The sequence below is a fragment of the Coffea eugenioides genome, chromosome 10 (assembly GCF_003713205.1).
Source record: "Coffea eugenioides isolate CCC68of chromosome 10, Ceug_1.0, whole genome shotgun sequence".
Taxonomy (NCBI): domain Eukaryota; kingdom Viridiplantae; phylum Streptophyta; class Magnoliopsida; order Gentianales; family Rubiaceae; genus Coffea; species Coffea eugenioides.
The window spans coordinates 7,349,260-7,375,426 of NC_040044.1; the positions used below are offsets into that span (position 1 = coordinate 7,349,260).

Consider the following 26,167-nt stretch of genomic DNA (forward strand, 5'->3'; position numbering starts at 1 on the left):
ACAAAAATTCCTTTTTTAACATAATTTTCATTCTCTTAGGCGTGGAATCGAAATTTTTTGCATTGTTTTAATTCATCGACAATTTATCTTTTTTTTCTCTCTCTCTCTCTCTTTAATGTTTTAGTTTATTAACGATCTATGGAAATGAACTAGACGGGCTTTCTAATGTAGCATATCTTTCATGAAGTAGATCGAGAAGGTACCAACGGAAATGACAATTTGCGTGCTAAAGCAGAATTCGGAGCAAGCCTTTCTGTCATTATGCTTGATGGACACCGCTTTGTCGGTTGCAAAATCCACGTAAAGGCGTACACATGTGTGCTACTTGTTTCTCTAAAACATCTTTTATCTTTTATACTATACATAAATTGATTGATTGATTGATTCATTTAAGAGTGCACTTATAATTAATTAATTATGCAATTGAGATTTATCCATCTGTTCTGTGAGTCTCCTACGCAACATCACAGACTTGATGTATTAAACAGTGTGTTGATGACTTCCTTAAGTAAGTAAATAACTCACTAGGGTTTAAATTGTTTTTCATATTCAAAAAATCAGCAAATACAAGAGCGTAGTTCAACCGACCGAATATATGAGACAGACAAAAGATCAGTCTTTAGCAACAAAAGATGACTGTATCTTGATATTCAGATTTAGTTTGAAGTGGTTCATTCTGAAAACTTGTTCAACATGGTTCTCGTATCTTGGTATATTTTCAATATCTCCGATTTGGATTGTTATTTTTTGAAGTTTTTATGATAAAAAATATATTGTAACGATTTGATGGATATAAATTAAAAAGATGATTAAAAAATGTAAAAAATTTTTGAATAAAAAATTGTAATCCAAATAAGACCGTTGAAAGGCACTTAAACTCTCAATAATCTCAGTTGTTTGATCTTATCTAATTTAATTATTTTTCACTTAAACGTGTTAAAAATTCATCAGATGTTGTGATTCTTAGTTGATAAACGGATACTTGTTCTCATCATACTATAACCTTATACAACTTCAACTCTAATTTTTGTTTCTGAACACATTTTTTTAATTATACTTTCATATCTCCAAGCATTTTTTCATCTAAAAATAAAAAAATTACTTTCGAATAATCTTCAATGGAAATGCTTTCTAACTAAACTAGTCATACTGTGATAAGTTATGTATAAATTTCAGACGGGTAGGACTATAAAAGCAGCATTTGGCATGATTTTTAAAAAAAAAACAAAAACTGAACTTATCATCAAAATTTTTTCTTGGGGAAGAAAGGAAAAACACGGAAAAAAAAGAGTAAATAAAAAGAGACAGTTGGAGAGGGCAGTTTCTTTCACTTCAATCGATTTCGGCAGTCCACTCGCTTATTCATTGGCTTCCACGTGGCGCCTCCGTTGGGCCCGCAAATCCTCTACCCAAAATAAATATTCAGTCGACAAATCGACGCATTTCATTGTTCGTACTGCATGATTTTCATCCCGCGCCGAGACCCCCGAGACCCACATTCTCTCTCTCTCTCTATCCTGGCTTTCTCGAAAAGTTTATTGGAAAAGAAAAATAAATTCAGATATTGTGCGTAAATTTGATTCTAGGGTTTCCATTTCTCCAATAATTCACGCATTTGTTGAAGTTCAAGCCAAGTCTCTCGTTCTTCTCCTGCACGGCTAAATTTCCTGTCCAATTCCGGTTACAGGTAATAGTTGTTTAAATCTTTGTATCTTTTTCTTCGTTTTAGTCGGCAACTTCATCACGATTTGAGCGTTTTTCATTTTTGGTAGCTTTTTCTACTGAATTTTTGGTTATGCCGTTTGCACTGCTTTTTTGAATTCTTTTAATTTATTTATCAGGTAATGTAAATTCTATGTATTAGAATCGAAAACTGCTTTTTGTGTAAAATGTTTTTTTTTGGTTCTACACAGTTATGTTAGAGTTTAAAGTAGAGTTGAGGAACTTTGCTTGAAATTTGCTCAGGAATGAATTTTTCTTTTCTGCATGAATGTAAAGCAGAAGCAGAACTTACTCTGTTTTGTGCGTTTTTATTAATGTGACGTTAATTATATAATTTATGCGTATTCTGAAGCCGCCATTAGTTGTTATCGTGCAAAATTGTGATATTGGCATGTGAGTATGAATTTGAAGCACAATGCTTTCCTTTTTTTGCTTGGTAGTTATTCATTTAATTGAAATCATAAGTAGAATTGTCGTGTAAAATTGTGATGAGATTAGCACTTTTTCTCTTATTTGCAGTTTGGAGACGAGTGTCAGGAATTGCTTTGATGACCTTATTTGTGGCAATTTTGTTCTGTGGGAACATTTTGGAGCCTAAGAGATGGTATCCATTTTATTGAAGCTGGGAAATGAGACACGTTTCTGTATTTGGTTTTATTGACTGAAGATGTACTTAGCTGCTCTATTGACTTCTGCTGGAATTAATATAGCAGTTTGCGTGGTGATTTTCTCACTGTATTCTATTCTAAGAAAACAACCGCGGTTTATGAATGTCTACTTTGGTCAAAAGCTCGCTCATGCAAAATCAAGACGCCAAGATCCATTTTGTTTTGAAAGGCTAGTTCCTTCCGCTAGTTGGATAGTGAAAGCCTGGGAAGCATCTGAAGATCAAATTTGTGCTGCTGGAGGATTAGATGCTCTAGTATTCATCCGGTTGATTGTTTTCAGGTGAGCACATGTTCCCACATAATTTGTTGTGTTTGAAGTTCATAAGATTACTTTATGGATGACATATGCTGAATTCTTGTCAGCATTTTTGTTTGATTGATTCATTCAAATCAGTATTTGCTTAAGCTACATTGAAAACGTGGATTCAGATTTGTCTTAAGTAATTTTATGAGCACGCTTCTTGTTTCAAATGTATCTATGAATGTGAAAAGTCCAAAGTTTGTTGATCAGTGTAAATGAACATGACTTGAAATAACACTGTACTCCTGATCTGATGGCAAAAGAACTTTCAGATCTCAAATAAATTTGATGGAAGACAAGGAATTAGCACTGCTTCATATATAATGATGAGGATTTGGACTTCAATGTTAAATTTATGCAACTTAACTACTTTTGTAATTTGCACATAGAATATTTGTTTCACTTGTTAACCGCACGTGTTCTTTGGGATGCCTGAGCCCTATATTGGAAAAGAACTTCTATACTTCATCTGTACAATTGTATTACTTGGAGATACTTACATCTTTTTTGCTAAGAATTTAGCTTCTTGCTGCATATTTGTGCTTTGATCCAATCATTCTCTTGATTTTATGAACATGGTTAACTGAAGGATTAGAGGTAAGTGGTAGACTGGAATAATGGATGTCCAGCTTTATGAAGGAGGACAAGTGATGAATGTGCCCCTTAACATTATATGCCTCAATTGGGCAGCACAGATTTACATGGTCACGAGTCAATAGTAAGTAGAGTTGGCCATATTTATCTCAGAATGATTGACATTTCAAATAAACTTTATGCGCTTCAGGCTTGGGCCATGAGAAAGTAGGATAATATGACTTTTTATGTAGTACATTGTCATGGTGATTTGAACTGAAGGCCGGTTTTTTGAATTTTGTGCACAATAAGTGGTCTTCTGATATTTTGTGGTTGGTTTTTTTTTTCTTTTTTTTTTGCTTAGATGTCATTGTTTAATACCTTGAAGCAATACTATTTGGTTCATAGACAGGGTGTGATGGGATCATTTATACCAAGATTAGCTTTTTTGAGATTATTTCATCTAAAGTAGTCATTTTATATTGAAAAATCGTGGATTATTCAGGGGATATCCCATGGGTAGCCCAATATTGTGTTTGCTAAGTATATGGTAGAAATGAATTCGATAAAACTAAAAGCATTCATAGCATTGCATTTGTTTATCCCATCAATTTGTCATCCAAGGATAAATAGTACCACCTTGCCCTGGGATTATTATATTATTACTTGGATTAAAGAGGATAACTTATCCATGTGTAAATTTCAACCCAACGAGGGAGGACTAGGGTTAGTAATCCTATCACGTGTCATCACTTGAACCAAATGGATGTTATTGCTGATGGTAATCTCATGTTGAGGATAAGATGTAAGATGCAACAATGAACCTGGATAAATTTAGTTTTTGGTGGACTTTCACTTCAATGCTTGAAATGGTAGGACAGAGTATTTCCTTCGTAGAATAGCCAATAACTAAGTCAAGTTAATGTTTTGGCAATTCATGAAACTGAATATATGCCAAACATACTTGTTTTTGCTGCAGTAAACTTTTGACTGTTTCTGGAGAATGCTGTTTACAATGTGATTTCTGAAACTGTTTCTGGAGAATGCTGTTTACAATGTGATTTCTGAAAGGTTAGGTCCGTCAATTGCCTATCTATGGTGACAAATGGGTTGTGAAAACTATAACATCTTTTAAGATTTTGGCTCTTCATTTAGGAACCATTATTCTACAATCATGCCTGAAAAAGTAGGTGATTATCTTCTTTTTATTAATTGTGTGTTTTTTTGCCTTTTTTTTTGTGTTTTAAATGTCCAAAAGCTAGTCAGCTATGGATGTTTAAATGGGTTGGGTCATTGCAGTCTAAGTTCTATGTGCGATGACGGCTAATTGGTATCACTGCCACATGTTTTTCTTTTGAATTAAAAAAATGAGGAATTAGCCTTTTTGCAGTTTTGTGCTTTTACAGTACAACCAATCTGTCACCGCAAGGCATTCATTGATGAAGGAAAAAAGTTCAATATACGTGATGAATCATTTTGATCATGATGTGTCGGGGAATGACAAGTATAATATCCCTGTTTTCTTAATTCCAGTTTATATTTGAAAAATTGTTAAATTTTAATAAAACTGTTTTGAATATCATAAAAAATATGGGATATTCTTCTATTCTCAGGGTAGAGATCAACTTCCTAGTGGTTTGTGATTTTAGACTTTGTCATTCTTTGCATGGAGAATTTGGTTTTGTTTTCTTGGATTATGTGCTTATATGTGCTTATTTATTTTCCAGTATCAGGATATTCTCCATAGCTGCTACCATATGCATCTCTCTTGTGCTTCCACTTAACTATTATGGACACGACATGGAGCACAAAGTCATTCCATCGGAGTCGCTTGAAGTCTTTTCCATTGCAAATGTTCAGAAAGGATCAAAAAGGTACAAAAGATACTTCAATTTTTATGCAATTAGGATTGCTTGCTCGTATTAATACAGATGCCAAGTTCATGATATTGCATTCCATAATGTTACCATTATTCATCAGTAGTTGACAGTGATCCAGAAAGCAGAAATGTTCATGCTTCGATACAGTCAATACTGATGCTTGATTATAGACGGAGTAATGCTCACTTTATTGTTATCCTTCTTCTCTTGATGATTCTTAGAGATTGATGGTCACTATTGGGGAAATTGCATATGTACCAACTTTAGCTCAAAACTTGTGTTCTTGCAGTTATATGAAATTGCCTACTTGATGCTGGAGCCTGCATCCAGAAGGCTTGCTTTTCGTCCATATTTTTTCTGAATAGGATTTTCTTCGCATTTGCTTGGCAGAAAGTTCTTTTGTAAAACTTTGGTCATACTAAGGGATTGCACTGGCTAAGCAGCTTGTCTTAATTGGAATTTTGGACCTTGATTGAATATGACCTTTTCTTGATCCATGATACACTTAGTTTCCTGACTAATTTATCTATACGCAGAGAAAGAGATACACATAAATTTTTCATGCTTCAGAGTTATTCTCAATGGTGTTCCTGACTAATTTATCTATACGCAGAGAAAGAGATACACGTAACTTTTTCATGCTTCAGAGTTATTCTCAATGGTGTTCTTCACCCAATTATGATTTGTACTGTTTTTGTTTGCTTATGAAACTTTTGTTGCTTTTTATTTCGATACAGAGCTTCTGACTTCTAGTTTATATCCATTCACAGCACTTGGGCCCACTATGTTGTGCTATACATCACAATCATGTTTTTTGTGCTGTAATTTTATGTTTAAGAAATGTGTGTTGCATTTTATCCTAATGTGGAGTATCTGATTTCAAGTATATATCCATTTTCAGGCTTTGGGCCCCCTGTCTTGCACTATATGTCATTTCTTGCTGCACTTGTGCTCTTCTTTACCATGTAAGGCTGAACAACATAAGTAACTAGTTATTTGTGGGATTACTTAAAAGTTTGTTCAATTGTTTCCTTGAAATTCTAGCTTTTAATCAAAAGCTTCCATGTTTTACTTCCAGGAGTATAAAAGCATCACAAAGTTGAGGCTCTTACACATTACTGAAGCTCTTTCTAACCCGAGTCACTTCACAGTTCTTGTTCGTGGCATTCCGTCGTCTCAAACTGAATCATATAGTGAGACAGTGGCCAAATTTTTTAGCACATACTATGCCTCAAGTTATTTATCGCATAAAATGGTTTATCAATCTGGTACAGTTCAGAAACTGATGGTGAGATAAAAAGCTTCAGTATACTGAAAATTTGAATATTGTTTGTAGCTTTTGAAATACATACCGGGCTTTCATATCATTTGGTTGGTGCAAAAGGAATATGGAATGTTGATTAATAACTTAGCTGTTTTGGAGTCACCAAAATGTTTTATTTGCTCGTATGTATATATATACTGTAACTTCTGAACTAGATAATGCCAAAAATTCATAATGCAAATAGGCCTTCTATGGTTCTTCCAAACAGTTGATAACGAATTCCACAAGTGCACTTTTTTGTGTTACAAACTCTAGTCTCCCATCCTTATATTTCTTAGCATTTTAGAGGGTTTGATTTTGTACCTTTTGATATGTCCATGCAAGTTCTTTCCCTTACTGTTTTTGACCTTTAATTAGCAAGAGAGAAGTAGAATGTGCATTTAGAAACCACACAGTTGGAACACATTTTTCACGAATGTAAACTTCAGCACAAAGAAAATATTGGACCAAAAGTATAAATAAAACAAATGGATCAGTATAATATTGTTTTTTTTTGGGGGGGGAGGGGTGTGTGGAAGAAGCTGTTGTTGCAGGAAGACATATAAGTAGGATACCAACAAGAAAGAAAATGCTATTAAGATTTGGAAATTTGTTTCGTAATCCTACAATATTATATTTATATTGGCATTTTTAACATGCATTAGTGGTGCTGATGATGCAGGCTCGTGTCAGTCACTTACATCTGCACTTGTATTATTCTATACTTCTCTATTCAATGCTCAGTTTTGTTCTTTGCCCTTTTTACCTGCAGAGTGATGCAGGGAAGATGTACAAGATGCTCAAGACTTGTACCAGAGAACAACAATGTGGCCCAAATTTGATGAGATGTGGTCTTTGTGGAGGGACTACATCATCTTTTAAGATGCTTGCCATAGAGTCTCAAAATGACAAGGGGAGAAGTGACTCTGATGCAGCAGATTTGAGAAGAAAGGTCCAAAAATTGTACTTTAAACGGATATCCTTGGTGCTTTGCGCCTGTAGATATATGGTTAAGACAGAAATAGAAGGAAAGAAGACCTTTAGTTTTGAATAATCTTTCAGTGTGGTGATACCTCATTTCCATTTTTTTTACCCTTTCGCTTTCCTAAGTAGTTTCAAGACTCCTGGTAGAAAGTATACATTCATACATTTCTAACTTAGTTCAGTTTGAAACCTAACAGAAATATAGCTTGCAACTACCAAATCTTGAAAGATTTTGTTTTAACCATAGACAGAGATCAAGCGAACCTGCAACTGTGTGGGCTTGTCTATTTACAACGAGGAAGATAAGAAGAGTTTGTACATGTGGAACTAATTTCAGGCGGTCTGAAACCTGGCATAAACTTAGTTTGCATTAACCAAAATGTTTGAGAATTCTATCTTGAACAGTTTGGTTTTGAAGCATAGGTAGAGATTTCCTGGAAGATTCTTGCTTAATGTACTTTCTCTATGTTGATGAATAGAGAACAGAAATGATACATTGCATGATGTGCATCCAGCTTTGTTCTTTATGCCTGAAGGATTTGCTAGTCTACCTCTCTACTTTGAATAAGCCCCTGTTTATCTATTCCTAGAATCCATTTGGGGCTCCATAAAATAGAAGGAAACCGAGTTGTTTATCCTGTCTTCCCTACTTAGGATTCTAGGGTTTAATGATGCTTCATTCATGTAGAATTTGGTCCTTGTCGTGGGCCTGGTCTTAAATCTACTGGGCTAAGAATTTAGCCTGGCCGGAAGTATTCCTCTTCCCTCTCAGTAGGACTTTGCTTTCATGTCAACCTCATTCTATGGTTTTTTTTTTTCTTATTGTGCTGCTTTCTACTATGTGTAGTATTTTGTAATTTATGCCATGACATGCTTTTTAGTCCTTGTTTTCTTGTTGAAACTTAACTACCAATAGTTTGGTTAGAACTACATCGTAGTCTGAAGTATCTCTATCTTTCCTGCAGGAATGTGGTGCTGCATTTGTTTTCTTCAGGACCCGCTATGCTGCCTTGGTTGCCGCACAATCTCTTCAATCACAAAATCCCATGAAATGGGTGACTGAGAGGGCTCCAGATCCAAAAGATGTCTATTGGACGAACCTTGGTCTGCCTTATAGAATCCTTTGGATTCGACGAATAGCTATTTTTGTGGTCTCCATTCTTTTTGTTGCATTTTTCCTCGTGCCTGTTACACTAACACAAAGCCTTGTGAACCTTGATAAGCTGCAGAATACATTTCCATTTCTGAAAGGAATTTTAAAGAGGTAGGATTTGGACTTGGATTTGGTTTTCGTATACTCAAGTTACCAGCTGTGCATGACGGTTGTTGAAATTCTTTTAGTACAGCTAGTAGACATATAATGTCTGTTTGTTGTTTGGAATCTGAAATTTGTGATAGGCTGTGTATGGCTGGAAGATATATGAAAATGAAAATGCAGGTTGACTGGAGATGATCAGTCAGTGGAAATATGGACGTGACATCATTGAACCAGCAATTTGTGCTTTTAGTGTTTATTTTTTGGCCTTTTACTTGGATATAGATAATGTTAGCTGTTATATTTCTCATTTAAATGTTAGAAGAAGGGTTTAATTTAAAGGATTCCTAGAACATATAACGGATGTGACTTCTTATCCTTCACTTGCTTTTGCAGGAAGTTTATGAGCCAGCTTGCTACTGGATATTTACCAAGTGTCATATTGATGTTATTTCTGTACATGGCTCCACCACTTATGCTTTTTTTCTCTACCATGGAGGGTGCTGTCTCTCGCAGTGGCAGGAAATTGAGTGCTTGCATCAAGCTTCTGTACTTCATGATATGGAATGTTTTCTTTGCAAACATTTTAACGGGAACCATTATTAAGAATTTGGTCGGCGAAGTTGCTCGGAGATTGCAAGATCCAAAAAATATTCCAAACGAGCTTGCCACTGCCATCCCAACAACGGTGATTTTCCATTGTTTCTCTGTTTCTTAAATTTTCTGGCCTTTGTAAAGGTCAAGTAATTTACCTTGGTCTTGGAAAATCATTATCTTATGCAATTAAAAGAGTAATTGATTTGTATATTTGTTTATGCACTTTTGGGCCTTGGAGATGAGTGCTTTTCTTAATGCTTCTCATGATGTAATTGAGATTGGTCTTGATGAAAGTATTTGCTTGCACAGATCGACTTCTCTTTCTAGAACTATTTAGTTTGTGGAAATTGAATTGATATAATAGCTTTTGTCATCTTTGTTCAGAAATTTAAATCAATCCTAAGAATATATATAATCACCTTAAAGATATATCTATAGATTGTGATCATTGATAATCATCTTAACAATATGAGATTTGACATATTGCAGGCTACCTTTTTCATGACTTACATTTTGACATCCGGTTGGGCAAGTTTGTCATTTGAGATTCTACAACCATTGGCCCTGATATGCAACCTTTTCTACAGATATGCTCTCAGAAACAAAGACGAATCAACCTATGGGACCTGGACTTTTCCTTACCACACAGAAATTCCAAGAGTTATCCTTTTTGGAGTTATGGGCTTCACCTGTTCCATAATGGCACCTTTGATCTTACCATTTTTGCTAGTCTACTTCTTCCTTGCTTACCTTGTGTATCGCAATCAGGTTAGCTTTCCCTCTTAGTGGACTAAGGAGTAGGCTGTCTCCGGTTTTCACTTTGTGTGAATTTTCAGGTCTACACTCATGTGTGAATGATTTATATGTGGAAGTTGTTTTCTCTATTTATTCTTTTGTTATCAGTGAGTAAATTGATACTTGTATAGATATTAATCTAAGATTTTTGTAGTGTGCATGCTTTCTGTCAATTTCTTTGCAGCTTCCAATGCAAGTTATTTAGCAGTTGTCATTACATGCTTGCCGCCTGCCCAACTATTGCACATAGAGCTGTTTTCTAATGTTTAATGCAAATTCAAGTTATCAAATCACTGATTTGGGTAATGTAGTAGGACTATGGTCACAAAAGAGTGTTGAAACGTAAGCTGTAATTCATTCTTTAGAATAACAGCCTTTTTTTAACCTGAAGTTCATTATGTTTCTGTAGAAGCAGCTAGTCAACGTTATTCTGAGGTACAAATTTTTGGTTTGTCAAAAAAATGTTCATGGATGGGCATGTTTAGCGGTATAATCAACTTTTCTGGTGAATCTGTTTGTAGTTGGATGTGCGTTACAGATAGATATGTTTATTGAGCTTTGATTTCAAATACCAATGATTGTTTAGGTTTTATAAAATGCTTTAATTCATGAATTTGAGTGATGGGCATAGAGCTACTCGTTTTAGCTCAATTGCTTTGTGATCTTTTTCGTTGTTGCCTTTACCATTTCATGCTTGGATTATGACCATCTAATTAGTAAAATGCTGTAATGATATACCTCTCAGATTCTTAACGTGTATGTCACTAAATATCAAACTGGAGGACTCTATTGGCCAACTGTGCACAATGCTACAATATTCTCATTGGTGCTGACGCAAATAATAGCTTCCGGAGTCTTTGGAATTAAAAAATCCCCTGTTGCATCCAGCTTCACCTTTCCGCTGATCATCCTTACACTACTGTTCAATGAATATTGCCGGCAAAGGTTCCTCCCGGTATTTAAGAGGAATGCTGCAAAGGTAACTTGTAGTGGTTGAAGTTCATTTTTAGAGATGCTCATGTCCTATTAGTGTTGCGTATGCTAATATGTGGTTAATCCAAAGGTTCTCATTGAGATGGATTGGCAAGATGAGCAGAGTGGAAAAATGGAAGAGACTCGTCAGAAACTGCAATCAGCATATTGTCAATTGACATTGACTACTCTTCACCAGGATGCAACCTTGCACGAGCATCCCGGCGAAACAGTTGCTAGCGGGTTGCAAGACCTAGAAAACTTAGATTCAGGTTTGGTTAGCTTAATTAGCACCATACCACAATCAAGTCATTTGAGTGGCTCTGGAAAGGTATTTATCGTTGTCCTGTTCGTCTTGCAGGAAAGACTCAGACATCTGGATTATGGGCTGGGCATTCCTCACCAGAAATCAAAGAGCTTCATGCGATGTAGATAGACGTATTTCTTGGGTGTACATTAGTTGTTTGTCATGTACAAAATGATGTTCATTGGAAGATCTATACATTGTAAGGCAAAAAATATAGGTGTTTCTGCTGTAAAGAGCAACATCAGGTACTCGAAGTTCTTATACATTACAACCAAGAAACTAGCACCATTTCTCAATTAGCAAACTTGTCCTCGAGAAGATACCTCACTTCCTTGGGTTCTACTACTAGTTGTCACAAAGCTATCAAGAAGCTACTATTGATAATAAATCCTACTTGTTAACTCCTATTATAACATCAAGTTCCAGCGTATTAGTCAAGCAGTTTGTTATAACTGAAACTCAATGAAAAATTATCAGTAGTTTTACAAGGCAAAGATCTACCACGCTCGATGGTTGGGTGCAAAAGCAGAACTGAGATGTAGATCATCCATATGTAGAGCCCGATATTTCCATTCAGAAGTGTAGACTTCGTGTATAAGAATTTAGGAATTGAACAACCATTTGATCAATCCGATCTAGTAATCTGCACCTCGGAAGAACAACCATCTTCCAAAGGAACATTGTTTGCATCATTTCCCTCAGGCTGCAACGAAGTTCTCCATTGCCATAGGATTTGCATCAACCCACCATTTGCAGCATGCAACAGAAATGACTGCGGCTCAACTGCGATACATATGGCAAAGATCCTAACTAGAACAAAGAAGCAACCTATAACCAACAGCTGCCAATTCTTGCCCCTCTCCTGTCAAGCAGATGGTCAAATAATAAGCAGCATATCAAAACAGGCAGAGAAATGATAAAGTTATGAGTTGTGAATCCATTACCTGGGTGGAACGAATAAGCTCGTGAGATGTTTCGTTTAAAAAGTCAGCCACTACACAACCACAGAAAAGACCAAAGGGAATGACTAGCTCCTTGTTTTTAGAGATAGAGTATATGAAGTCAGACGCAGAACTTAAGATGAATAAAGCCGTAAGAGACCACTTCAATGCCAACTGCCCTAAAGCTAGCAGATGCTGCAGAGCAGCATTCTCTGCTTTTGCCCATGGAAAATTTTGGACCGAGGGAGGGATGAACTCAGATAGTTTCTTCATAGCATAATCAATGTGCACCTTGAACTTGGCAGGCTCATTGAACCATTCCATTCGGAACGATTTCACTGGATTACAAGCAGAAATTCGGCAAATGGATACTTGTCTGACTAATGGGCCTTGAAGTTGACAGGGCAGGCTTTTAAACAACATAATCTGATTCAAAGAAGAAGATGCATTATGTAGTTCAGCTCATTCAAAAAAAATATTTGATTCAACACCTAAAGGATTCAAATACAAAGATCCTAATTGTAAATGAAAACCACTTGATACTACCAAAAGAACACATTAAAAGCACACATTCACTTGAAGGCTCTCTTACCTTTTCCATTATATAAATGTAGGAATTCCATCCCAAATGACATACAGATTGCATTATGTGAATACTTTCTCAATTCTGAGGTTGCATTTGGATAAGTCATTATCCTATTAAGGTATCAGAGTGGGAATGCAGGATCCACTAGTAGCTTTATCTTCTTAACAAATTTACAACTAGACTATTTTGGTCATTACTCACTTATAGTCAAAACATCTGAAGCAGATATCTACAGCATCATTGATGCTCAATTTTTGGCACACTAATTTTTTTTGGGGAGCAAAAGTCTTAAAGCTAAGAGAGTTTCAAAAGTATTGTGTGTCATGAAACATTCCCAGTTTAGTAGAAAACTACATCTATGCTAACTAGTTTCACCAAAACCAATATACAAGTACCATTACTAATTCTTACTTGGTTTAGACATACTACACAACCACGCACAAGGACACGCCAACACACATGTATACAATCTCCTTAAATTTCTTTTCTAACAGATGTAAAGCTAGACTCATTTACATAATGTTATTATTCTAACCAAAAGCTGTAAATTTATCCTTTTACTTGAGTTCCACAAAAATAGAGAAATTGATCTCAACTTTTCAATTGATTCCCATATCCTCGTCTCTCTCCCTCTCTCGACCATATCCCTCAACAACAGAACCCTCATTTCTCCCTCTATCATCTGAACAAATGCCCTTCCCATTCCTCAAAATCCATCTTCTTCTCCCACGCTCCCAGATTTAATACCAAAATTCAACCAGAGCCTAAGTTCCTCCACCCAGTTCAATAACCACATGCTCAAAATATTTATTGTAGAAAGCATCCGTAGATACAATTCAATCATCAAACTAAGATCAAACCAAGACCAATGATCAAGAATACACTATTGGGCTGAATAGACGCTACAAACTAAAATGTTAAGATATATATATATATATATATATATATATATATATATATATATGGCAGCGGCACTCTGACGCTGTTAACAATGAATAGGTGATAACAGCAGCTGATTTGTTATGGAGAATTAATAAATAAGAGAAGCCTCAAATTTTACAAGTGAAAATTAGTGTCTATGGACCTGTCTGGAGTTCTGTTTTGTTTAAGAAGAAGTCAATATTAATATTGACTTTAAAGTCGATTTTCACATCTCCTTCTATATATTAAGAAATCAAATAAACTTTCAATATTTATTTAATCTCGAATTATACACAAAGTATTTTCATAAAGAACCCTGAAAAGCAACATAACATGAATTCAGCAAGCTATCCGAAGGTAGGAGCAAATTAAGGTGAACGAGAGTTCAATCTCAACATGACTAACAATAATAAACGTGTCAGAAAGAAATACAGAGCATGAAAATGGTCAAAAGCCTCACAGAAAACAGCAATGTCAATATTTTTTTTCACTCCACATTCTAAAGAACCACGCTTTCTCTTCACAAGAAAAGCATCACAAGCTACCAAGTATCAAGAAAAACATAGAAATTACATACCAGAACTCAAGATAAGAATGCAAGTCGGGAATTTATTCAATTTCCTCCAACACACACACACACACAAAGTTGGACAGAAAACTGAAAGAACCCACGAAATATTTGAGCTTGTTTTCCGAAATTGAAAATTGGAGCATACAAAGAAATGCTCAACCAGTAGAACTTCAGCATATAGTGCACCATTTCCAGCTGTTACAAAATACATGTCTTTTTGACTACCTAGTCTGTCGAGCCCGAAAAATTAAAAATGCTAAAAATAAGTAACTGAAAAAGAATAAAAACCAAAAGCACTCATAAGGGAACAAACTAGTTTTACCGGGCAACTTGACGGAGTGATTGCCGCCGTCGATAACGCCATTTTTGCTGCTATCTCCGCTGGTGTTGATCAGGATTCATTAGCGGCATCGTTCTCACACGGTATTGTGGAGTATTTGTCTATTGCAACTACAGAACTACTACATCTTGCCTTTTTTATGTGGGCCAGAAGTTGTTCCCTCATCTTTGACCCAAAAGGTGTTCTGTTTACATGATGAGATTGGTCGGGTCCATTTTTATCTTTGCAGTTGTTGGCCTTGACCACTCTGTAATCTTCGACCCGACAAAAGTCTGGGCTTGGTACCTTACGAACAGGCCATTCTTAAAAGGCCCGGCTTTTGCTTTTTGCGGACCATGAACATTGGATTGGGGTTCGTCTAAAATACGGCACCGGGCAAAATTTGTAGATGCTAGGTTACAAGATTGTGACCTGAAAGTCTAATAATATTCCAATCTATATTTTTAGGGATAATTTCAGAAACCTCCCTCAGGTTTCTAACAATTTGAATCATCCCTGCTAAAGTTTGTAGAATTACATTAACCTCTCTAAATATTATTAAAGGGCTATATTATTAACCTTCATAAAATCACGACCAAGATTTTTATAGAAAATTAAAAACAAAAACAATATCTCCTACGCACTTTTTTTTTTTTAATATACTAAACACCTCTTTATAAGATGCAAAAAAAAAGAATAATTTTACATTGATCATCTAGTGATTTTTATCTACAACAAGCAACTTTCAAATCCCAACCATGTGCTCATCCTGTTAAATTTAACCAACCTATTATGATTTTATTAAACCTCAAATCTGCACAATTGATTTTTATTCCCAATAATCCAATCATCAAATCCCATCAATTTTTCTCTCTTAAATGGGGGTATTTTTTTCTTTTTACAAAATATTAACCTATTTAATTTCTTTAAGAAATGAGATGGGAGTAACATAAGGTATTCATTAGATTATTTGTGTTTATATCATCAATTGTTACCTAGCCATATATTTTAACGTAGGTTTCTATAATTATTGAAATTAAATGCAGAGACTTAAATTGTCAAAACCCTCAAGGGTGGTTTTAGAAATTAGCCCAAATTTTTAACACAAGAAAATATCTCAAACCCTAGTGCAATATAGCCCTATCCATTTCTTTCAAATCTGATGTGCAGTGTATAGGTCTGGATCTATTGCTTGGATTACTCTGTCTGACACCATACGGATAAGGGTTTTTATTAGGCTAGCTAGTTTGAATGTACACAACATCTGAAAAGAAAATGATTTGATATTGGAATAAAAAGAATCTTTAAATCAGTCATCTAAGAAAGATTAATCTTTTTTATTTTTTCAAATTAAGGATAATGAAACGAAAAAGAAAACATCCGTGAGAATACTGGACAGAATTATCAACCAACAGCGCACTTTCAATTCCTAATTAAATAATCTGAGTCTAGACAATAGAATAGTAGTTTTCTCTAAATAGAATTCAGAATTTTCCCTAAAATTAAGTATTTTTAAGCTTAAAAAAGAAACAAATTGAGCTCTTACAATTTTGACTAGTACCGGCACTTATGCCACCCATGCTTGCCACTACCCTTGCATGTTCCTCAAGCAAATCCTCCTTTACCTCATCGCTCTTGTTTTGTTTTGCTTGTATCATTACCTCTGTTCATTATTTTAGCATAGCCCTTAAATTGCTTTATTAAAAAAAAAACACAATCTACAAGACAACAATGTATCATCTACATTGTTCAATACAATATGCTACTTGCTTTTGAGGGGATGAAAAGTTTATTAGCCAGACAGACCGTCACGGAACTGTATTGGAAATGCATGATTGCATAAGCAGTGCTTTACACCTATAAACTATGGAAATCTCAGTACCCTTCGTTTGAAATTGAGTGAAGGCCATTGACGGATATCTTCTTCTCCTTGGAGAGAGAATATAGGCCAATTCTTTAATCCGTTTTAGGTCCTTTCACTGCATTTTTATTTGATGAACCACTTTATCAGGTCCAAGAATAGGACAAATCTCAAGGAATTTCTCATCTTAGTGAGTGTCATTATCATAAAATAAACTAAAAATTCTACAAAGATACATTGCTTAGCATCCACTAATTTAAAACTAGAAAGGTGGTGGGCATAGTCGTCGTTTGCCTCTTGTCATGGCTAGGGTAACCCTGCTCATATACCTCTATCAAGAGCCTTAATTTGGTTTTTATTACCGTCACCAAGTTGCCAGAATGTGCCCATCAGTAAAGTCAAATTTTGAAAATTTGGTCTTTTGTTTAAGGCTCTTTCTGTTCTGTTCCTTCTTACCAAGGGATATTCCTTGTCACTTTACGGAAATAAGTGTGTTTTGTTTGCATATATATAGTTAATTGTAAAGAATTTATTTTTCTGGTTACTTGCATAAGCGATGCTTTTTTCTTGGATGTTTATGGCAGCTTATCTGTATTCCTTGGGGTTTCTTGTCTGGAAAAATTCTATTTGCTCAGTATTTTAAGCAATAAAAACAAGGCACATGACTTTCTTGAAGATAGGAATGTACGGTGGAATTGCAGAATATGAACCTGCTGAATATGCTCAATATTCCTGGATTTATTGGAACGTGACACGGGGACACATAGGACACATTCTAGGGCTTCCTCTAGCTTGATTCTTTCTTTGAAAAAAATTTTTTTTTTCCAAGAGACTGCTACTGAAGAAATTAAAGAGCCATAAAAACATTGGCAGCAAAATATCATAGCCTTTGCTACGAGGAATTGTGTCTCATTATGTATGGGGTCAGTGTTCATGGAAGCTAGAAGTGTAAATTACCTACCAGTTCTAAATTATGTCAACAAGTTTCTAACAAACCGTGACAATTGCTTACCAAACAAAGGTTAGTAGCAGCAGCAAAGGTCAGCGCAGGAAATACATATTTGGTCTAAAGTGTTACAACTGTAAGCAATTTTCTTGATTGTTTTGTCAGCCATACAAAGAATCCATGTAAAAGTTCGCTTTTAAGACCTCCTAAAGTTTAGATCAAGATGAATGCACAGGACATTTTCTAGAATTGCATTATCATGAAGAATCTAATTGCCTTTTGAATGCGAAATGAGCTACTGTGTGATGCCTTTATTTCATGCTTGGATCTCTTCTCAGTCTTTGTATGGCAAGAATGAAATAAAAGGAGTAGGAGGTATTTTGAAGAGGAAAATGGGAGAGCTGAACTAGGAAAGAGATGCTGCTTTAAAACAAGTGCAACTTTATACAGATTCTAGAACGCATGCTAGTGTTGGGGATTAAGACTGAAAGCAATATTATGTGATCATGAAATTTATCAATCGATTGAAATCCCTCACTCGCTAAAGGATCTAATACATGTTGAACTTTGAGTGAAAGGGGAATTAGATGATATATAGTTCTGTTCAAGATTGTGAAGACTTTTTTTTCCTTCTTCCAGCAAAGGTTGAATCTGTCGCATATATCTTACACTTTTTAACAAAGATTTAAAAAAAAAAAAAAAACCACGATAGCCATAACGCACAAACGAGGAGAAAATTTAGGCCTACAGCTTGTTTTTTTTTTTTTTTTTGTGTTAATAACAAAATAATAAAAAACTATGTGAAAGTGGTGGGATTAGGCATAGATTCTGACTTGTTTGTTAAGACGTGTAAAAAATCTCCAACATGCTTCATATCAATATCAATTCTCGTTAATAACTGCAATGTAATTTGCAATTTGGAAATTAACAAACACATATATATTGACCATGCTCTCAAGCATAATGGGAAAACCTGTTTCATTGAAGCAGTTTAATGTTGGTAGAGCTTCTGCTTCTTATTATATATTCTACTTATTCATACTCCTTGTTATGCTTACCCCTCGTTACTTTATTACACACCGTGTTCTTCTTCTGGATATTGCAAGTCGCAAACACGTATGATAACCTTCTGGACATAGCTCAATTGGTGCACAATTATACTCGTCTAAATCTTAATTGATAAGCACGTTACTGGCGTCCTGTATGCATTTGTATGAGAAAACTATATAAAGCCATCATGTCTCCATTTCAGCCTCGCGAATGCATGGCTGGCTGGATATACATACATGTTCATGCCATGCAAGACCTGCTACACACAAAATCCAGTATTCCTAGCTGTGTATTGTAGAAAGGAATTATACAACATGCAAGTAACTCGAGGGTTGTACAAATTAGGATTTTAGCAACATCAAATAAATCTGGAGACGAATATGCACAGTTTCATTGTGTTGGCCTGATACGGACAACTAGCAAGTAACAACTATATGTCAACCTAAGTTTAAGCTAGCTGGTGAATTTCTTCTCCATCTCTGAATCATAATATTCTCCGGAGCTGGTCAATTAAGGGATTATTCGAAGTCATTAGGATATGTACGGAATTACACTCAGGGAGAGAGAGAGAGAGGGGATAAGGCAAAGCAAAGCAACGCGACATTGTTGACCTTAGGGTTGAAGCTGGATTAGTGTTATGGTCCTAGTATCTAACATAGGATTCTAGGTTGTACCTCCTAACTCCATGTTAGCCTAAAGGACAAAAAACATAATTTACTTGGTAGTCTAGCACTTATCAGACTCCATTCACATGTTAGAATTCCTGCCTGCTTATTTAATTAAGACAGGTTGAAGATAATAATTAACCTCAAGATTCTCAGATGTCTTTGTTCTTCTCAAGGGATTGCTAGGTTATATATATATATATAGATACGTGACCATTTTTCTTGTGAGAAAAAATAACAAATTTATGTGAATGAGTCCCGATAATCTGATAATAGTTGAATCACCTGAGTAATACAAGAATGATTTAGTGTCATACAAAAGAAAGGCAAAGTGAATTTAAAGACTGAGAGGGCTACTTTCATAGTACAACTCTACTACATACTCTTTGAAGTTACAATTAATCAACGTATAGACTTTAGAATCAGGTAATATTCCAATTAATTCTACAACATCTTTTCCAAGTTCCAATGATTTCAAATGATCACAATCATTAAATTTCTTCTAAGATATCATAGAAACAAATGGCACTAAAATAATGAAAGAAGTTTGAAAAATAGCCTACTCCACAAAGCTCAACCAAGTTGTTGCCAAAATGTCAAAGGAATTTACTTTACTAGTTAGGTTCATTTTGTGGAGGCCACAATGGAAGTTTGTGGGATTTTTCAGCACATTTATGTCGAAGGAAAAACCAGCACTAATTAATTTGCACTGCTAGCTTCACCATATAGTTCAGCAGAAAAAATATACTCCCAAGCAACTTTTCCATAAGATACTTCAGCTGGAGAACCAAATAAAAATCAATTATGCATCCTGATAAAACGATCCTAGCTTCCAAGTCCTAAGTTCTCCCATTTCAACATCAAGACAACTAGATAATTTTAGTCCAAATGGAGTAAATGAAAGGAAAAAGAAGTTTATTAGGGTTTCCGAGACAATTAATCCAAATTCAATCTCTCGTCTAATAACACAAATTTACAAATGAAATATGCACGAACTTTATCATGGTCCAAGGTACCTCAATTGATCAATTGCACATTCTTGCAGCGTCCCTTGTTGAAGACCCTCATAGCCGGAAGCAACAGCAGGAAGTACCAGAGAATTCATCTCCCCCCAATCTGAACTCCCTCCACAAGTATTCCCGGTCCTATGATTGATCAAAATATCTCCGCATAAGAACTCAAGACCATCTAATCTCTGAGGATTGTTACAGATCATTTGCTCGAGCCCAGCTTGAAAGCTGTTTTGTCCTTGTAAAGTTGACAAATCTGCTGCATCAATGGTGTATAGCGTTTCTGGCAAAGATGAAGTTGTATTCAAGACATCCAGGGGGGCAGAAGATAGCATATTAATCTGCTGATCATAAAGTGGTTGAACTTGCACCAACGAATTGGTACTATCCAAAGGATACTGAAGATTGGTATTCATGGTGCCATTTGTTGGTTGATCATCATCGTCAGAAAACCTTCCTCCAAGTTTTATCAACAACTTTCTAATAGAAGCGTGGTCATTAAAGCGTGGTTCTTCGTTTGAGTAGGGTACTGGAGGCAGTACAGGCAGCTCAGGCCAATAGGGACTTTGGTTACTGTTATAATCAGAGGAAGAAGAAGAAACCATATGATTAATATTTTCCCTCATCCCCTTTCGCAGCATTTCTTGCTTTTGGCTGGCACTTTTTCGAGCATGTTGATCCTTTCGCTGCTTCCCAAGGAGCTTCTTCTTCAGCCTTGTGTTCCAGTAGTTCTTTATGTCATTATCAGTTCTTCCAGGTAATTGTGCAGCAATAATTGACCACCTGTTTGTGCAAATCAAAAGAAATGTTTAATTCGGTAATGGAAGATACTACTTGCTTTACTCAACCCTTGTCCTAATTAAGAGGAGGAAGACTACGGAACCTTAACTATGTCCAATTTGGAGTAGTTAAGAGGTTGAAAATTGTTAGGAAATATGCGACTTACCTGCTTCCAATACTAATATAGAGGCTGCATATGATGTTGTCTTCTTCTTCAGAGAATCCTCCGTGCTTAATGTTGGGACGAAGGTAGTTGAGCCATCGAAGGCGACAGCTCTTTCCGCATCTCTTGAGGCCTAATTTTAGACACAAAACTCGTACATCAAGAAGATCATCATATGCATTAGAAATTAGAAAATCCAGTTAAGCATATTACTGTACTGTACTTAGGTCCAAGAAATTAAACTTGAAAATCATTGAAGATCTTTGCTAGCTACGAACCGATTTTCTGAGGCAAAGCAATCCAGTTGCCTCCAGTTCCATGCTGCTCAATATAGGACTTCAGCTTAGCATCTTCTTCGGGCGACCATGGCCCTTTCTTCACGTTGGCTTTGTCACAGCATGGAGCTCTTCCCATTTCTTTTGACTTCTGCTTCTAAGCCTAACCCTTCTCCCTTCTTCCTTCTTGGAATACTAGTTTTTGTGTTTGCGTGTGTCTGTGAGAGAGAAAGAGAGCGAAGAGAGAGACTATAATAGCTGGAAAAGGATATACATGTTTCCTGGAGCAGCCAATATCATTCAGAAAATGAGGTAGCAAAAAGGATGAAAAGATGGATAGAAAAGTATATGCCCAGATAGGAAACCAGGGTTTTTCTTCTTGTCTTTCTCATTCAAGAATCATTATGTACATTGACTGTAAAAACCAGTGGGAATGTGCGCCCCATAACCTTAATTACTTGCGTTGGAAAATAATTTACACGTTATAGGATGTGTGTCATGGTCCTAACCACGTTATATTTATAGCTTTAAGGAGATATGGTGTATCCACATCTAATAACAGCATGATGTTTACAATTACATAATCCTTCCAAATGGAACAGTAATGCTCTCATTCTAGTCAATTTTACAGCGATCTTAACTCTTCTAGCTTGTGTAGATTTACCACAATAATTAAGGTTGACGAGGGCTTCCTAACAGTTTCATGATGGATGGTCCCAATTGGATGCGGAAAGATATATCCAGCTGCAGATCTGCGGATGATAAATTTTACAAGAGCTTAAAGCTGGATTGTTTTGTATTTTGCTGTTATCTACATATAGTGCACCAATTTGTAGATGGTAAAATAAGAAGTACATAAAAATATTCTTTTAAAAAAAAAAAAAAACAAATTAAGCCTTGACATGTACGATTTATGCAATTAATTAATCAAACATAGTACTTAAAATAAGTACTTTGTATCTTTGGGATCAGATAATCATAGCTGCTGGTATATATTCTTCCTCAACGCACAGAAATCTGCAGAAATGCGGGATTATTCAATGTAAATGTGAATCTCTTACGTAGTAAAAGTTTACATGGTTGCCCAAGTCATCAAGGTAATTACGGTATTACCCACCTTCCATCCTCCCTAGCTAGTTTTTTAGAGGAAAAACTGGGAAAAGGGATTGTACCACATTGCGACATGGTTAATGATAGTCAAACATTGATAATTTATTCTTGATCATAACAACATATTTCAAACTCCATCGGAAATGTGAGAAAAAGCATGCCAATGAAACTTTTCTCCAAGAGTCAAAAAAATGTTCTAGAACCAAAAGGACGAGACTTGAACAAGTGGAAACCAAAACATGAAGCAAGAAGAAATTGCCCTTTGAGTAGGTGACCAGAGATGACCTGCGAAAATGGAATATTACCCTATTAGAAAAGTTGGCTAAGTCAAAAGTAGAGGACGCATTGATGCCATATCTTGATATGGTTCATATTTCTTCTTTCTTGTACCCAATTAAACACCAAGCCTAAAGTTAGTAGTTATCACTGTTGAGAATGTGTGTTGACGGAAAATCATACAATCAATGCCACATCTTGATACGGTTCATATTTGTTCTTTCTGAGCAACAGAGCCTGGAGTTAGTAGCTGACTCTGTTCAGATGTCTTGGCGAAAAATCATACAATCAGATTCTTTTATTTAGTATGCTCTGATGAACAAATTGTCTTTGGTGAAAAAATAGTTTGTTCGCAACGTTCGAATTTTAGTTGTTAAAGGCTCCAAAACCCCCTATATCGAATGGCAAAATCCACCCAAAACAAGCCATTTGAACAAGGTCTTTTTCCTTTCCCAATTTTGATTATTTAGGAAAATTCTAGAGTCCCTTTTAGATATCATGTTCTCAACTTTTATCTCTCATCAAAGATAATAGTTTAAACTTTAAATATTTTAACAATGTTTAATCTAAAAGTCAATAACACATTTTTCATCATCACCTAATGCTGAATTTCACTTATGAACATGATACCTAAAAGGCACTGTAGAATCTCCTGGTTATATATCGAGGAGGAAAGTTAAAAATAAATAATCGACTTGCGGATGAAGTGAAATAATGAAGGGCCAAGTGAAGTCCCACACGGGCACTCAGGGAGTAGGGGTGCGGTGAACTTAGCCGTTTTGAGGAGCTTATTGTCACATCGATGCATTACATAATTGACTTTAACGTGGGTGTTACATATGGTCTCCAATTCTTGTCATGCCAGAAAAATCTGCAACCATCAACGTAGAGCTTCACAAAATGGATGTTTTTTTTTTTGCTTTCTTTTCGTTGGTTGGTCTCCTAACCTTCAGGCTGAAGGTTTTCTTTTTCTTGGTTCTTTTCTCTTTTCTTTTCCTTTTTCATTGCCTCGATTGCTGGAATCTTTTAAGATGACTATCCCCCATATGATTTGTAAAATGGGACATACATGGTAAGGAATTAATTACATTATTTAGCAACTTAAATGGTAAAATGTAAATTACATCCTATCTAATCATCCACTAGAAGAAACATTAGTACGTTTAGTGATCGTATGATCACTGACCGACTCTTTAATCTCTCATTTCTTCTATGACCTTAGGAACCGCCCTCTAACCAAAAAAACTGTATCAAATATATCTAGACCTTTTTTTTTTTTTTTATTTAAAAGTGGCCTCAATATCTCAGTTAGACATAACGTGATACGTAATATAATTGAATGCCCAATAATCAACACATCTTTCTAATATTATACACTTTTTCCCCTTGAATGGGCATTGTGCCTCTCTTACAACTGCTGTTGAAGACTAATTAATATTGAAGTCAACTGATGCTAATTCCTAATGCTCATTTTTGTACGAGTCCTTTCGAGCAACTTAATCCTACGTACCTTCATAAAGGCACGGGGACTTGGTCGGCAAGCTAAAGAGTTCAAAGTCAAGTTCTGTTTTGGTAGTACTCCAGTTTTTCTCCCTTTGCGATTTCTCTCTGCTTATAGCGTCATATGTCTCGGAACCTTATAATAAAAAGAAAGGGGGAAGAAGAAGATTTAAGACTTAGATTAAAGAGGTTGAAGTCATCCTGGCTAATGTCCCCACTAATTATCATCTTGGCTAATTAATGTCCCTACTAATTATATACTGTATATTGGTTCTTGATGACTATATATATAACATCCATGATTCTGAAACTGTTCTTACCGTTTCCAGACTGCTATAAATTTTGACAAACGTAGTCAAGTAATTAGCTGTCAAGACATGTACATTAAATATTTAACAACCAATCAAGACTTGTAGCATTAATAATGTTGTTTATCACTTGATGATTGAAATTGACGAGAGAGAAACAGGATTACGAGAGAGCATCTTTCAACGACAATGCTAAAGTCGTTGGCTTTTCTTTATGGACCTATACGTTTGAAATATATCTATCAAATTGACCGAGTTAATAGTCCATGACGATTTCCATCTCCAGGCAGTTTTAACTTTTATCATCATCTTTTTGTAAGTTGTTTACATGAGCAAATCTTTTACCAGTCTTTTTTGTTTTTCAAAGCTGATCAACACTACTGCATTTTCCGTGCAATCTCTACTAGTAAAACTTTCGATGACTACCACTACTTTTAAACAGATACATATGTCATCATGCTCACACCCTGTGTGCCCTGCTGCGTGGACCTCATCAAAAGTTAAAAGTAGTACTTGGATTGATATCCAAGAATTTTTTTTTTAAAAAAAAAAAAAAGATTAATAGAACTTGATTAGCAAGTTTTACCTTTATTATGCACTAAATCGTGTATTTGACAAAATATTGGGTCAATTTGACTGAAGAGAAATTATACATATTGAAGGCTTGAACTCTATGTATAAGCGTTTCTGAGTTCCGCAGGTATCATACACAAATCTAGTATGTAACGAGGGAGGACTGAATTAAATGATAAGGCAGAAGAAATGGTAAGTAAGAGATACTGAATTTAAGACCTTCCGCGTACAAAGGAAAAAAAATTCAATATGTAAATAATATCTGTGGTGCGTCAGCTAGCGTCACCAACAGACAAATAAGGGGGAGAAAAATGGAAGTACTACGTAGTATATTATCAGAAGAGTAGGAAAACATGAAAAGATTTTAAATGAAACGAAAACCAAGAAGGGAAAAAAACAAGAAAAGAAAAGCACATCAGTTGTAGTCGAGTACAAACTACTGGATCTGAGAGTCTAAGTTTGTTCCAATACTGTCAAGATTTCTGTTATGGTTCTTAATAGCAGTCACATTCTTACCAGCTGTAGTGAGGGATCATGTATGTGGGAGTACTGCAATCAATCATCTAATTTTTTAGCTTATCAAAGAATGCCACGATGTTGTGGATGCATCTTTGCCATATTGAGAACAGATCATACATCACCAGTTTCTCAGCCATTTTTCTAATGGTTGGTGTAAGTTCGGTCGATTGGGACTATTAGCAGTGACAATTTTCTGATTGATGGATTATGATGGAGACGGTTGCTAATTGAGTATTTGATCCCTGTTTTCTTTCTTTTTCAATGATAAAAAGATAAGCTAGTGCTGCAAAAATCACGCATTTTCTTCCTTTACGTCGTCATTAATCGCTCTCCTTGTGCTGGGAGATGATGTAATTAAACTCCAAAACTAAACATGCACGTCAAGTTTTCTGCTGCACTTTTTTCTACACGTAAATTTCCTTCTTTCTCCAAAATT

The 26,167-nt window shown here is 35.5% G+C and overlaps 3 protein-coding genes across 3 annotated transcripts; 1 reads left to right on the top strand and 2 right to left on the bottom strand.

The window, feature by feature from the left end:
* The first annotated feature begins 1,471 nt into the window (after positions 1 to 1,471).
* Positions 1,472 to 11,653, top strand: LOC113748885 (CSC1-like protein RXW8). Its single transcript, XM_027292472.1, has 12 exons — positions 1,472 to 1,687; positions 2,242 to 2,670; positions 4,992 to 5,138; positions 6,046 to 6,109; positions 6,223 to 6,432; positions 7,220 to 7,399; positions 8,397 to 8,695; positions 9,083 to 9,374; positions 9,773 to 10,051; positions 10,824 to 11,057; positions 11,142 to 11,322; positions 11,412 to 11,653. Exons 2-12 carry the CDS (start codon positions 2,390 to 2,392, stop codon positions 11,480 to 11,482), a joined length of 2,238 nt encoding a protein of 745 aa, XP_027148273.1. The 5' UTR covers positions 1,472 to 1,687; positions 2,242 to 2,389; the 3' UTR covers positions 11,483 to 11,653.
* On the bottom strand, positions 11,535 to 14,801 carry LOC113748886. Its single transcript, XM_027292474.1, has 3 exons — positions 14,699 to 14,801; positions 12,302 to 12,724; positions 11,535 to 12,219 (listed from the first exon to the last, which is right to left on the bottom strand). Exons 1-3 carry the CDS (start codon positions 14,738 to 14,740, stop codon positions 11,983 to 11,985), a joined length of 702 nt encoding a protein of 233 aa, XP_027148275.1. The 5' UTR covers positions 14,741 to 14,801; the 3' UTR covers positions 11,535 to 11,982.
* Positions 14,802 to 20,217: 5,416 nt separating this feature from the next.
* Positions 20,218 to 21,584, bottom strand: LOC113750312 (transcription factor RAX3-like). Its single transcript, XM_027294307.1, has 3 exons — positions 21,449 to 21,584; positions 21,174 to 21,303; positions 20,218 to 21,010 (listed from the first exon to the last, which is right to left on the bottom strand). Exons 1-3 carry the CDS (start codon positions 21,582 to 21,584, stop codon positions 20,218 to 20,220), a joined length of 1,059 nt encoding a protein of 352 aa, XP_027150108.1.
* Between the last annotated feature and the right edge of the window lie 4,583 nt (positions 21,585 to 26,167).

Bases quoted from the DNA above. Each gene is read 5' to 3' on its own strand.
- LOC113748885 (XM_027292472.1), top strand. From the start codon at position 2,390: ATGTACTTAGCTGCTCTATTGACTTCTGCTGGAATTAATATAGCAGTT. The intron at 6,110-6,222 runs GTAAGGCTGAAC...TTTTACTTCCAG, and splicing joins CTTGTGCTCTTCTTTACCAT to GAGTATAAAAGCATCACAAA. The intron at 8,696-9,082 runs GTAGGATTTGGA...TTGCTTTTGCAG, and splicing joins CTGAAAGGAATTTTAAAGAG to GAAGTTTATGAGCCAGCTTG.
- LOC113748886 (XM_027292474.1), bottom strand. From the start codon at position 14,740: ATGGCGTTATCGACGGCGGCAATCACTCCGTCAAGTTGCCCG. The intron at 12,725-14,698 runs GTAAAACTAGTT...TCTTTGAATCAG, and splicing joins TCACTCCGTCAAGTTGCCCG to ATTATGTTGTTTAAAAGCCT. The intron at 12,220-12,301 runs GTAATGGATTCA...TCTGCTTGACAG, and splicing joins AGCTTATTCGTTCCACCCAG to GAGAGGGGCAAGAATTGGCA.
- LOC113750312 (XM_027294307.1), bottom strand. From the start codon at position 21,584: ATGGGAAGAGCTCCATGCTGTGACAAAGCCAACGTGAAGAAAGGGCCA. The intron at 21,304-21,448 runs GTTCGTAGCTAG...GTCTAAAATTAG, and splicing joins TGCTTTGCCTCAGAAAATCG to GCCTCAAGAGATGCGGAAAG. The intron at 21,011-21,173 runs GTAAGTCGCATA...TTGCACAAACAG, and splicing joins TATATTAGTATTGGAAGCAG to GTGGTCAATTATTGCTGCAC.